The sequence below is a fragment of the Carcharodon carcharias genome, chromosome 20 (assembly GCF_017639515.1).
Source record: "Carcharodon carcharias isolate sCarCar2 chromosome 20, sCarCar2.pri, whole genome shotgun sequence".
Lineage (NCBI taxonomy): Eukaryota > Metazoa > Chordata > Chondrichthyes > Lamniformes > Lamnidae > Carcharodon > Carcharodon carcharias.
The window spans coordinates 111368510-111383205 of NC_054486.1; the positions used below are offsets into that span (position 1 = coordinate 111368510).

Consider the following 14696-nt stretch of genomic DNA (forward strand, 5'->3'; position numbering starts at 1 on the left):
ATAAGGGTAATTACAAAGGAATGAGGACAGAGTTGGCTGGAGTGGACCGGGAAAGGAGTTTACCAGAAAAGATAGTTGATGAACAATGGCAGACATTTAAGAAAATAGTTCATGACTCACAACAAAGATATATCCCAATGAGGAAGAAGGATTGTAGGAAGGGGATAAACCAACCATGGTTAACCAAGGAAATTAAGGATAGTATCATATTGAAAGAAAAACATACAGAGCGGCAAAGGCACACTGATTAGTAGTAAGGCAGAGAGTTGGGAAAGTTTTAAAAACCAACAAAAGATGACCGAAAAAGTAATATAGAGGGAGAAAATAAACTTTGAAGGTAAACCTACAAGCAATATAAAAACAGACAGTAAGAGCTTCTTTAAATATATAAAAAGGAAGAGAGAGGCCAAAGTGAACATTGGCCCCTTAGAGAATGGGGCTGGGGAAATAATAATGGGGAACCAGGAAATGGCAAAGGAGTTGAATAAATACTTTGTATCAGTTTTCACGGTAGAAGACACTAAGAACATTCCAAAAATACTAAATAATCAAGGGGCAAAAGCGGGTAGAGGAAATAAATACAATAACTATCACTAGAGAAAAAGTACTAGGGAAACTAATGGGGCTAAAGGCTGATAAGTCCCCTGGACCTGATGGGTTGCATCCTAGGATATTAAAGGAAGCAGCTACAGAGATAGTGGATGCACTGGAATTAAACTTGCAAGAATCCATAGGTTCTGGAAAAGTTCCAGAGGATTGGAAAACTGCCAAGGTAACACCCTTATTCAAAAAAGGAGGGAGACAAAAAACGGGTAACTATAGGCCAGTTAGCTTAACATCCATCATTGGGAAAATGTTAGAGTCTTTTTTTTAATATATATTCATTCACAGGATGTGGGTGTCGCTGCCAGGACCAGCATTTATTGCCCATTCCTAGTTGCCCTTGAGAAGGTGGTGGTGACCTGCCTTCTTGAACCGCTGCAGCCCATGCGGTGTAGGTACACCCACAGTGCTGTTAGGGAGGGAGTTCCAGGATTTTGACCCAGTGACAGTGAAGGAACGGCCGATATATTTCCAAGTCAGGATGGTGAGTGGCTTGGAGGGGAACTTCCAGGTGGTGGTGTTCCCATGTGTCTGCTGCCCTTGTCCTTCTAGATGGTAGTGGTCGTGGGTTTGGAAAGTGCTGCCGAAGGAGCCTTGGTGAATTTCTGCAGTGCATCTTATAGATGCTGCTACTGTGCGTCAGTGGTGGGGGGAGTGAATGTTTGTGGATGGGGTGCCAATCAAACGAGGCTGCTTTGTCCTGGATGGTGTGGAGCTTCTTCAGTGTTGTGGGAGCTGCACTCACCCAAGGAAGTGGAGAGAATTCCATTACATTCCTGACTTGTGCCTTGTAGATGGTGGACAGGCTTTGGGGAGTCAGGAGGTGAGTTACTCACCGCAGGATTCCCAGCCTCTGACCTGCTCTTGTAGCCACAGTATTTATATGGCTAGTCCAGTTCAGTTCCTGATCAATGGTAACCTCTAGGATGTTGATAGTGGGGGATTCAGTGATGGTAATGCCATTGAATGCCAAGGCATTATGGTTATATTCTCTCTAGTTGGAGAAGGTCATTGCCTGACACTTGTGTGGTGTGAATGTTACTTGCCGCCTGTTAGCTCAAGTCTGGATATTGTCCAGGTCTTGCTGCATTTGGACATGGACTGCTTCAGTATCTGAGGAGTTGCGAATGGTGCTGAACATTGTGCAATCATCAGCGAACATCCCCACTTCTGACCTTATGATGGAAGGAAGGTCATTGATGAAGCAGCTGAAGATGGTTGGGACAAGGACACTATCCTGAGGAACTCCTGCAATGATGTCCTAGAACTGAGATAACTGATCTCCAATAACCACAAACATCTTCCTTTGTGCTAGGTATGACTCCAACCAGCGGAGAGTTTCCCCCTGATTCCCATTAACTCCAGTTTTGCTAGGGCTCCTTGATGCCACACTCAGTCAAATGCAGCCTTTATGTCAAGGGCAGTCACTCTCACCTCACCTCAGGAGCTCAGCTCTTTTGTCCATGTTTGAACCAAGGCTGTAATGAGGTCAGGAGCTGAGTGGCCCTGGCAGAACCCAAACTGGGCATCAGTGAGCAGGTTATTGCTAAGCAAGTGCTGCTTGATAGCACTGTTGATGACCCCTTCCATTACTTTACTGATGATGGAGAGTAGACTGATGGGGCGGTAATTGGCCGGGTTGGATTTGTCCTGTTTTTTGTGTACAGGACATTCTTGGGCAATTTTCCACATAGCCGGGTAGATGCCAGTGTTGTAGCTGTAATGGAACAGCTTGGCTAGGGGCACAGCAAGTTCTGGAACACAAGCTGTCAGCACTATTGCTGGAATATTGTTAGGGCCCGTAGTCTTTGCAGTATCCAGCACCTTCAGCCGTTTCTTGATATCATGTGGAGTGAATTGAATTGGCTGAGGACTTGAATCTGTGATGCTGGGGACCTCCAGAGGAGGCCAAGATGGATCATCCATTCAGCACTTCTGACTGAAGGTTGTAGCAAATGTGCTGGGTTCACCCATCATTGAGGATGGGGATATTTGTGGAGCCTCTTCCTCCAGTGAGTTGTTTGATTCTCCACCACCATTCACGACTGGATGTGGCAGGACGGCAGAGCTCAGATCTGATCCGTTGGTTGTGGGGTTGCTTAGCTCTGTCTATCACTTGCTGCTTATGCTGTTTGGCACACAAGTAGTCCTGTGTTGTAGCTTCACCAGGTTGACACCTCATTTTTAGGTATGCCTGGTGCTGCTCCTGACATGCCCTCCTGCACTCTTCATTGAACCAGGCTTGATCCCCTGGCTCATTGGTAATAGTAGAGTGGGGGATATGCTGGGCCATGAGGTTACAGATTGTGTTTGAGTACAATTCTGCTGCTGCTGAAGGCCCACAGCACCTCATGGATGCCCAGTGTTGATTTGCTTGATCTGTTTGAAATCTATCCTATTTAGACAGGGGTAGTGTGCTTAGAAAGAAAGACTTGCATTTCTGTAGCACCTTTCATGACCTGGGAATGTCCCAGAGCATTTTGCAGCCAATGAAATACTTGTGAATTTAGACACAGTTGTAAAGTAGGACACTTAGGAGCCAATTTGTGCACAGCCAGATCCCACAAACAACAACGTGACAATGACCAGATAGTGATATTGGCCAAGACAGTGGGGAGACCTCCCCTACTCTTCTTTGAAATTGTGCCAGGGTACCTTATACACCCAGCTGAGAGGGCAGGTGGGACCCCAGTTAATGTCTGCACCAGGAATGGCTGTCAGATAAACAGTACAACAACCAGAGTCCTTGAAGGGTGGTGTGGTAGAGCTGTCACCGAAGGGAGATGGTGTGGTCAATCGTGTCAAAGTCTGCAGGCAGGCCAAGAAGGACGAGAAGGGAAAGTTTACCTTTGTCACAGTTCCACAGGATATCATTAGTGACATCAATGAAAGCTATTTTGGTCCTGTGGCAGGGGTAGAAACCTGATTGGAGGGATTCAAACATGGAGCCACGGAAAAGATGGTGTTTGGGAGGTGACAATGTGTTCAAGGACATATGTTCATATTCTCAGTCAAGGTCAGCTGTGATTTTGGTCTGATTTATGCTTCTGTGATGTGTCTTGTGCAGTCTCCCGATGTTAAAGTCGTTGTACAAAGGGAAGCTGTCGTTAAGTGCTGAAGGGTGTGTTACCTGAAGTTTCTCTCCAGGGCTTTGACTCGCAGACCCCAGCGATCGTTTCTGAACATCAGTCCTCGTCTCCAACAATGTAGCCTCGAACTGCCTCAGCCTTGCCTGCAGAGACAATACAAAACACCAAGGCACGCCAGGGCTTAATGAAAATCATACCGGTTTATATTTCATCAAGCTGTGAACAATCCCAATGCAAGCCCATTTACTGCCGGAGACAGTCAGATTCATATTATACAATCTACTGATGCTAATCCAGCTCCCTCACACTGTCACTCAGTAACACCTCTCCCCCAGCGCCCTGTGTTACTGACTGTATCTCTACTGATGTTAATCCAGCTCCCTCACACTGTCACTCAGTAACACCTCTCCCCCAGCGCCCTGTGTTACTGACTGTATCTCTACTGATGTTAATCCAGCTCCCTCACACTGTCACTCAGTAACACCTCTCCCCCAGGGCCCTGTGTTACTGACTGTAACTCAAATGTCAATGCAGCATTTTTTTTATTCATTCACAGGATGTGGGTGTCAATGGCTGGGCCAGCATTTATTGCCCATCCCTAATTGCCCTTGAGTAGGTGGTGCTGAGCTGCCTTCTTGAACCACTGCAGTCCATGTGATGTAGGTACACCCACAGTGCTGTTAGAGAGGGAGTTCCAGGATTTTGACCCAGCGACAGTGAAGGAACGGCGATATATTTCCAAGTCAGGATGGTAAGTGACTTGGAGGGGAGCTTCCAGGTGGTGGTGTTCCCATGTGTCTGCTGCCCTTGTCCTTCTACATGGTAGTGGTCGTGGTTTTGGAAGGTGCTGTCAAAGGAGTCTTGGTGAATTCCTGCAGTGCATCTTGTAGACAGTACACACACTGCTGCTACTGTGCATCGGTGGAGGGAGTGAATGTTTGTGGATGTGGTGACAATCAAACGGGCTGCTTTGTCCTGGATGGTGTCAAGCTTCATGAGTGTTGTGGGATCTGCACTCATCCAGGCAAGTGGGGTATTCAATCACACTCCTGACTTGTGCCTTGTAGATGGTGGACAGGCTTTGGGGAGTCAGGAGGTGAGTTACTCACTGCAGGATTCCCAGCATCTGACCTCCTCTTGTAGCCATAGTATTTATATGGCTATTCCAGTCAGTTTCTGGTCAATGGTAAGCTCCAGGATGTTGATAGTGGGGGATTCAGTGATGGTAATGCCATTGAATGTCCAGGGGCGATGGTTAGAGTCTCTCTTGTTGGAGATGGTCATTGCCTGGCACTTGTGTGACACAAATGTTACTTGCCACTTGTCACCCTAAGCCTTGATATTATCCAGGTCTTGCTGCATTTGGACATGGACTGCTTCAGTATCTGAGGAGTTGTAAATGGTGCTGAACATTGTGCAATCATCAGCGAACATCTCCACTTCTGACCTTATGATGGAAGGAAAGTCATTGATGAAGCAGCTGAAGATGGTTGGGCCGAGGACACTACCCTGAGGAACTCCTGCAGTGATGTCCTGGAGCTGAGATGATTGACCTCCAAGAAACACAACCATCTTCCTTTGTGCTAGGTATGACTCCAACCAGCGGAGAGTTTTCCCCCTGATTCCCATTGACTCCAGTTTTGCTAGGGCTCCTTGATGCTACACTCGGTCAAATGCTGCCTTGATGTCAAGGGCAGTCACTCTCACCTCACCTCTGAAGCTCAGCTCTTTTGTCCATGTTTGAACCAAGGCTGTAATGAGGTCAGGAGCTGAGTGGCCCTGGCGGAACCCAAACTGAGCATCAGTGAGCAGGTTATTGCTAAGCAAGTGCCACTTGATAGCCCTGTTGATGATCCCTTCTATTACTTTACTGATGCTGGAGAGCACACTGATGGGGCGGTAATTGGCTGGGTTGGATTTGTCCTGTTTTTTGTGTACAGGACATACCTGGGCAATTTTCCACATAGCCGGGTAGATGCCAGTGTTGTAGCTGTACTGGAACAGCTTGGCTAGGGGCACAGCAAGTTCTGGAGCACAATTCTTCAGTACTATTGCCGGAATATTGTCAGGGCCCATAGCCTTTGCAGTATCCAGTGCCTTCTTGATATCATATGCAGTGAATCGAATTGACTGAAGACTGGCATCTGTGACGCTGGGGACCTCCAGAGGACCCCTCACACTGTCACTCAGTTATCTCTAATGATAGTCTCCTGCTATTGTTATTTAAATGAAATGATTGATGAACCATTAAAAATATTAAGAAGCACAGATCTCTTTAAAGGAGATGCTTAAGTGCTCAGGCCCACAATGCAATACAGCACCAAGTTTTAAAATGGAGTCATATTTTATGCGACATCTATATGTGTGCATCTGCCTATGCCTTACCTGGTACTGGGTGATGTGACTCACTCCATCCCTCAGCGAGTGGCTCACCATGGAATGGGCAGATTGCAGCAGCTTCAGCCTCTTCTGTAAACCGACCAAATATTCCAGTGCCGGGGGGCAGATCCGGTCCCCAGGTACATCCCCCTGGCACAGCAGGCAGATCTGCTCACCCAGCTCCTGGTCAACTCTCTCCAGGGTCTCAGCCAGCAACTGGAACACACAACAATCAAACACTTCAGGTTCCTCAGTCTCAGGGCTCGTACCAACCATCACTCAAGCAAACAGGATGTCCAGGTGCGATCCCCCATCCCTGAGCTCAGACTGTTTCACTGTCAGCCTTGGCTATCTGGATAGTACCTCAGCCTCCAAGACTAGAGTCAAGAGTTCAGGTCCCACTGCAGATATGTTAGCTCATAACCTGAGCTGACATTTCCAGTGCAACACTGAGTGAGGGCTGCACAGTCAGAGGGCCAGTACTGAGGGAGTGCCGCACTGTCAGAGGGTCAGTACTGAGTGAGTGCTGCACTGTCGGAGGGTCAGTACTGAGGGAGTGCTGCACTGTCAGAGGGCCAGTACTGAGGGAGTGCGGCACTGTCAGAGGGTCAGTACTGAGGGAGTGCTGCACTGTCAGAGGGTCAGTACTGAGGGAGTGCTGCACTGTCAGAGGGTCAGTACTGAGGGAGTGCTGCACTGTCAGAGGGTCAGTACTGAGGGAGTGCTGCACAGTCGGAGGGTCAGTACTGAGTGAGGGCTGCACAGTCGGAGGGTCAGTACTGAGGGAATGTTGCACAATCGGAGGGTCAGTACTGAGGGAATGCTGCACAGTCGGAGGGTCAGTACTGAGAGAGTGCTGCACTGTCAGAGGGTCAGTACTGAGGGAGTGCTGCACTGTCAGAGGGTCAGTACTGAGGGAGTACTGCACTGTCAGAGGGTCAGTACTGAGGGAGTGTCGCACTGTCGGAGGGTCAGTACTGAGTGAGTGCTGCACTGTCAGAGGGTCAGTACTGAGGGAGTGTCGCACTGTCGGAGGGTCAGTACTGAGGGAGTGCTGCACTGTCGGAGGGTCAGTGCTGAGGGGGTGCTGCACTGTCAGAGGGTCAGTACTGAGGGAGTGCTGCACTGTCAGAGGGTCAGTACTGAGGAGCGTCACATCATCAAAAAACGTCTGAAAGTGCTTTACAGTCGGTGAGGTACTTTTTGAATTGCAGTCACTGCTGTGATGTGGGAAACAGAGTCTACAATTTGCACAAAGATGCAGCCACAGTTTAAAAGACAACACCTCCAAAAGTGCTGCCCTGAGCCAAGGTTAACTGACTCCCAGGTGTCTGTTATTCTATATATAAACCACCCCGAACCCCTCGATTAGATTCCAGTCTGTAACTCACTCCCGGGTATCTGTTATTCTATATATAAACCACCTGAACCCCTCGATTAGATTCCAGTCTGTAACTCACTCCCGGATATCTGTTATTCTATCTATAAACCACCCGAACCCCTCGATTAGATTCGAGTCTGTAACTGACTCCCGGGTATCTGTTATTCTATATATAAACCCCCCCGAACCCCTCGATTAGATTCCAGTCTGTAACTCACTCCCGGGTATCTGTTATTCTATATATAAAGCCCCCCCGAACCCCTCAATTAGATTCCAGTCTGTAACTCACTCCCGGGTATCTGTTATTCTGTATATAAACCCCCCGAACCCCTCGATTAGATTCCAGTCTGTAACTCACTCCCGGGTATCTGTTATTCTATATATAAACCACCCCGAACCCCTCGATTAGATTCCAGTCTGTAACTCACTCCCGGGTATCTGTTATTCTATATATAAACCCTCTGAACCCCTCGATTAGATTCCAGTCTGTAACTCACTCCCGGGTATCTGTTATTCTATATATAAACCTCCTGAACCTCTCGATTAGATTCCAGTCTGTAACTCACCCCCGGGAATCTGTTTATCTAGAACAAACTCGATTAGATTCCAGTCTTTTGATTCTTTCCACTATTTGCAATAAAACTGTGATACTCCCAAGCTCTGGATTATTACCTGGTGATACAGTTGCTGCTTTTCTGCCTCTTTGATGGATATTGATCTGTAGGAGGGCATTCCCCTCTCCACAGCATCCGACCAGCAGCTGATCCCGAGGATAGCATCCTGCAAGCTTTTCTCCAATTTTAACCGTTCATCCTGATTAATGTCCCCCTGAGAAGTGCAACAGGAATACAAGGACCAGTTCAAAATGCTCATATCACTCCAAGTGCAGAGCTTCCATGATACAGATCTCCATGGTTACAACTGTGTTAAAAACAGAGTAAAAATCCCTCTACACCGTCCCCATCAAACACTCCCAGGACAGGTACAGCACGGGGTTAGATACAGAGTAAAGCTCCCTCTACACCTTCCCCATCAAACACTCCCTGGACAGGTACAGCACGGGGTTAGATACAGAGTAAAGCTCCCTCTATACTGTCCCCATCAAACACTCCCAGGGCAGGTACAGCACGGGGTTAGATACAGAGTAAAGCTCCCTCTACACTGTCCCCATCAAACACTCCCTGGGCAGGTCATCGTATTACAGAAAGGATGTGATCACGACGGAGAAGGTACAGAGATTTATGAGGATGTTCCCAGGAAAGACAAATTCTAGATAAGTTGGAAGGTTGAGCTCACCCCAGCTGCCTCTTCCCCTGTACTGATCTCTGTCCCCATCTCCCCCACTGTACTGATCTCTGTCCCCATCTCCCCCACTGTACTGATCTCTGTCCCCATCTCTCCCCCTGTACTGATCTCTGTCCCCATCTCTCCCCCTGTACTGATCTCTGTCCCCATCTCTCCCCCTGTACTGATCTCTGTCCCCATCTCTCCCTGTGTACTGATCTCTGTCCCCATCTCTCCCATTGTACTGATATCTGTCGCCATCTCCCCCCCTGTACTGATCTCTGTCCCCATCTCTCCCCCTGTACTGATCTCTGTCCCCATCTCTCCCATTGTACTGATCTCTGTCCCCATCTCTCCCCCTGTACTGATCTCAGGCCCCATCTCTCCCCCTGTACTGATCTCTGTCCCCATCTCTCCCATTGTACTGATCTCTGTCCCCATCTCTCCCCCTGTACTGATCTCTGTCCCCATCTCTCCCATTGTACTGATCTCTGTCCCCATCTCTCCCCCTGTACTGATCTCTGTCCCCATCTCTCCCCCTGTACTGATCTCAGTCCCCATCTCTCCCCCTGTACTGATCTCTGTCCCCATCTCTCCCCGTGTACTGATCTCTGTCCCCATCTCTCCCATTGTACTGATATCTGTCGCCATCTCCCCCCCTGTACTGATCTCTGTCCCCATCTCTCCCCCTGTACTGATCTCTGTCCCCATCTCCCCCCCTGTACTGATCTCTGTGCCCATCTCTCCCCCGTACTGATCTCTGTCCCCATCTCTCCCCCTGTACTGATCTCTGTCCCCATCTCTCCCCCTGTACTGATCTCTGTGCCCATCTCTCCCCTTGTACTGATCTCTGTCCCCATCTCTCCCCCTGTACTGATCTCTGTCCCCATCTCTCCCCCTGTACTGATCTCTGTCCCCATCTCTCCCCCTGTACTGATCTCTGTGCCCATCTCTCCCCCGTACTGATCTCTGTCCCCATCTCTCCCCCTGTACTGATCTCTGTCCCCATCTCTCCCCCTGTACTGATCTCTGTCCCCATCTCTCCCCTTGTACTGATCTCTGTCCCAATCTCTCCCCCTGTACTGATCTCAGGCCCCATCTCTCCCTCTGTACTGATCTCTGTCCCCATCTCTCCCTCTGTACTGATCTCAGGCCCCATCTCTCCCCCGTACTGATCTCAGGCCCCATCTCTCCCCCGTACTGATCTCTGTCCCCATCTCTCCCCCTGTACTGATCTCAGGCCCCATCTCTCCCCCTGTACTGATCTCTGTCCCCATCTCTCCCCTTGTACTGATCTCAGGCCCCATCTCTCCCCCTGTACTGATCTCTGTCCCCATCTCTCCCCCTGTACTGATCTCAGGCCCCATCTCTCCCCCTGTACTGATCTCTGTCTCCATCTTTCCAACTGTAGTGATCTCTGTCCCCATCTCTCCCCCCGTACTTATCTCAGGCCCTATCTCTCCCCGTGTACTAATCTCTGTCCCCATCTCTCCCCCTGTAGTGATCTCTGTCCCCATCTCTCCCCCTGTACTGATCTCTGTCCCCATCTCTCCCCCTGTACTGATCTCTGTCCCCATCTCTCCCCCTGTACTGATCTCTGTCCCCATCTCTCCCCCTGTACTGATCTCAGGCCCCATCTCTTCCCCTGTACTGATCTCTGTCCCCATCTCTCCCCCTGTACTGATCTCTGTCCCCATCTCTCCCCCTGTACTGATCTCTGTCTCCATCTCTCCAACTGTAGTGATCTCTGTCCCCATCTCTCCCCCTGTACTGATCTCTGTCCCCATCTCTCCCCCTGTACTGATCTCTGTCCCCATCTCTCCCCCTGTACTGATCTCTGTCTCCATTTCTCCAACTGTAGTGATCTCTGTCCCCATCTCTCCCCCTGTACTGATCTCTGTCTCCATTTCTCCAACTGTAGTGATCTCTGTCCCCATCTCTCCCCCTGTACTTATCTCAGGCCCCATCTCTCCCCGTGTACTGATCTCTGTCCCCATCTCTCCCCCTGTAGTGATCTCTGTCCCCATCTCTCCCTCTGTAGTGATCTCTGTCCCCATCTCTCCCCCTGTACTGATCTCTGTCCCCATCTCTCCCCCTGTACTGATCTCTGTCCCCATCTCTCCCCCTGTACTGATCTCTGTCCCCATCTCTCCCCCTGTACTGATCTCAGGCCCCATCTCTCCCCCTGTACTGATCTCTGTCCCCATCTCTCCCCCGTACTGATCTCTGTCCCCATCTCTCCCCCGTACTGATCTCTGTCTCCATCTCTCCCCCTGTACTGATCTCTGTCCCCATCTCTCCCCTTGTACTGATCTCAGGCCCCATCTCTCCCCCTGTACTGATCTCTGTCCCCATCTCTCCCCCTGTACTGATCTCTGTCCCCATCTCTCCCCCTGTACTGATCTTTGTCCCCATCTCTCCCCCTGTACTGATCTCTGTCCCCATCTCTCCCCCTGTACTGATCTCTGTCTCCATCTCTCCAACTGTAGTGATCTCTGTCCCCATCTCTCCCCCTGTACTTATCTCAGGCCCCATCTCTCCCTGTGTACTGATCTCTGTCCCCATCTCTCCCCCTGTAGTGATCTCTGTCCCGATCTCTCCCCCTGTACTGATCTCTGTCCCCATTTCTCCCCCTGTACTGATCTCAGGCCCCATCTCTCCCCGTGTACTGATCTCTGTCCCCATCTCTCCCCCTGTACTGATCTCAGGCCCCATCTCTCCCCCTGTACTGATCTCTGTCTCCATCTTTCCAACTGTAGTGATCTCTGTCCCCATCTCTCCCCCTGTACTTATCTCAGGCCCTATCTCTCCCCGTGTACTAATCTCTGTCCCCATCTCTCCCCCTGTAGTGATCTCTGTCCCCATCTCTCCCCCTGTACTGATCTCTGTCCCCATCTCTCCCCCTGTACTGATCTCTGTCCCCATCTCTCCCCCTGTACTGATCTCTGTCCCCATCTCTCCCCCTGTACTGATCTCAGGCCCCATCTCTTCCCCTGTACTGATCTCTGTCCCCATCTCTCCCCCTGTACTGATCTCTGTCCCCATCTCTCCCCCTGTACTGATCTCTGTCTCCATCTCTCCAACTGTAGTGATCTCTGTCCCCATCTCTCCCCCTGTACTGATCTCTGTCCCCATCTCTCCCCCGTACTGATCTCTGTCCCCATCTCTCCCCCTGTACTGATCTCTGTCTCCATTTCTCCAACTGTACTGATCTCTGTCCCCATCTCTCCCCCTGTAGTGATCTCTGTCCCCATCTCTCCCTCTGTAGTGATCTCTGTCCCCATCTCTCCCCCTGTACTGATCTCTGTCCCCATCTCTCCCCCTGTACTGATCTCTGTCCCCATCTCTCCCCCTGTACTGATCTCTGTCCCCATCTCTCCCCCTGTACTGATCTCAGGCCCCATCTCTCCCCCTGTACTGATCTCTGTCCCCATCTCTCCCCCTGTACTGATCTCTGTCTCCATCTCTCCAACTGTAGTGATCTCTGTCCCCATCTCTCCCCCGTACTGATCTCTGTCTCCATCTCTCCCCCTGTACTGATCTCTGTCCCCATCTCTCCCCTTGTACTGATCTCAGGCCCCATCTCTCCCCCTGTACTGATCTCTGTCCCCATCTCTCCCCCTGTACTGATCTCTGTCCCCATCTCTCCCCCTGTACTGATCTTTGTCCCCATCTCTCCCCCTGTACTGTTCTCTGTCCCCATCTCTCCCCCTGTACTGATCTCTGTCTCCATCTCTCCAACTGTAGTGATCTCTGTCCCCATCTCTCCCCCTGTACTTATCTCAGGCCCCATCTCTCCCTGTGTACTGATCTCTGTCCCCATCTCTCCCCCTGTAGTGATCTCTGTCCCGATCTCTCCCCCTGTACTGATCTCTGTCCCCATTTCTCCCCCTGTACTGATCTCAGGCCCCATCTCTCCCCGTGTACTGATCTCTGTCCCCACCTCTCCCCGTACAGCGATGGTTGCTGTCTCTTGGACCAGCTCTCTGAGTTGGGTCATCCATAATTTCAGCTCCTCTTCTGCTGGTGGTGAAGTTGATAAGATTTCATGGTCATGACACAGAGTCCCAGCTGCAACCGACACCTGGAAAAACATCACAATCACTTCAAAGAACAGAAAGATTTGTATTTCTATAATAATAACCTCAGGATATCTCAAAGTGCATCACAGAAAAGGAAATATTTTTGAAGTGTAGTCCCTGATGCAATATGGGAAAAGCAGCAGCCAATCAGCTCCCACAAACAACAAAGTGATAATGTTTGATGATGTGGATTGAGTGATAAATGTTGGTGAGACATCCCTTGTCCTTGTACAAAATTGAGAAATAGGATCTTGTACCTAAACTTGACAGGGCGGGTCAGGGGTCTTGGTATAATGTCTCAGCCCTCAGCACTTCACTGGGAGTGTCAATCTGGATTATGTGTGTAAATTTCTGGAGTGGAACCTGAACACAGAAACTCCGGAGTCCCAGAGACTCCCTGTAAATATCAACAAACTCACAGAGAGCACTTTTTCTAACACCTGCAGAGCAGCAGGAGCCCCTGTAGTGAATCATCTAACCCAGAATCTCTTGGGAAGTCTGCATTGAGTTACTGAAAGATCAGCAGCACAGAAAACATTTTGCTAACATTCAGCAAATAAAGGTTAGCAAGCTGAGAAATCAGCCAAGCTGCCGGAGCCTCAGCGATCCAGGTATCCAGTGTGAGATTGCAGGCTGTAACAATGCAGAGTGTGGCGCTTTCTCTCACAAACCCAGTCTCATTCATGAACGCAGAGCTCCCTCTTTTGCACAGCTGCAGTAAAAGCATTTTAAAAATCGCTCCAGCCCACTCGGTGGTCTCCTCACAGTGCAGCCGAACTGTCCGAGTACGAGGGATATTGACAGGGGGAATAGGAAGAAACTGCTCGGACCAGCAGGAAGGTCAGTCAGCTGATGACGCAGATTTAAGATAATTCATAAAAGAGCCAGAGGGGAGGTGACAGCCATGTTGTTGAAACCTTTCGTCTTGCGCTCATCAGGACAAACACAAGAATTTAAATGAATCAGTCGAGTTCACTTACACTTGCCAGAGGCAACATTCACACAATCGCACACAGGGACCCGCTCTCTGCAAACAAAAGGAACATGTTCAAGCCTCGCACCTTTTTTGAATTACCCGGGAGCTTGGGGAGCCTATAGTCCCCTGTTACTCTCTCCATGGCAACGCCTTGGCCAATCAGAGCCGACCTGCCAACCAATCAGCACCCTGTGCTGCTGCGGAATAAATTGCAGTGATTGTTTGAAATTTGGCATTCTTGTGTTTGTCCTGATGAAGGCAAGATGAAAAGCTTCAGCAACATGTCTCTCCTTAGCCAGAGATGAGAAAACATTTCTTATGCAGTGAGTTGTGATCTGGAATGCCTGAAAGGGCAGCGAAAGCGGATTCAGAAGTAACTTTCAAAAGAGAACTGGATCGATATTTGACGGGGAAAAGACTGCAGAATTATGGGGAATGAGCAGGGGAGCACCGGACTGATTAAAAGTCTCCACTGAACGGCTAGCACAAGCAGCGCATTTCAATTGGCCTCCTTATGCAGATCCTCCGATTGCCCTTTACTGCAAGGTGTGCCTATTCTACCCCTGCATCAGCGCGGACATCTACTCCCTTGGCCAAGCTCTTCAGTCTGGTAAATAACAGAAATAATTTAAAAATGGGATAAAATGTTAACTCTGTTTCACTCTCCTGGGATGCTGCCTGAGTTGCTGAGTATTTCTGTTCTTATTTCAGATTTCCAGCGTCCTCAGTATTTTGGCTTTTCAACTCAGTGCCAAATTAACAACAGCTTTGGGTGAGTGAGCACACATACATTGGCACGGCGCCTCAATGGCCCTGGCTGAACTCAGACTGAAGCATGTGGAAATCAGCAGATCATAGATCACACTTGGCAGACAGAGAAGTCTTCACTTACTGCAGACTGG

General features: G+C 49.6%; 1 protein-coding gene across 1 annotated transcript in view; it reads right to left on the minus strand.

The window, feature by feature from the left end:
* The window catches only part of LOC121292384 (nesprin-2-like), a 277262-nt gene that overhangs the window by 32417 nt on the left and 230149 nt on the right, over positions 1-14696 (minus strand). Inside the window, exons 41-44 of the mRNA XM_041214234.1 lie at positions 12680-12820; positions 8125-8280; positions 6078-6287; positions 3734-3835 (exon numbers count right to left, since the gene is read on the minus strand). Of these exons, the coding sequence (XP_041070168.1) occupies positions 3734-3835; positions 6078-6287; positions 8125-8280; positions 12680-12820 (609 nt within the window). The remainder of the gene's footprint in view (positions 1-3733; positions 3836-6077; positions 6288-8124; positions 8281-12679; positions 12821-14696) is intronic.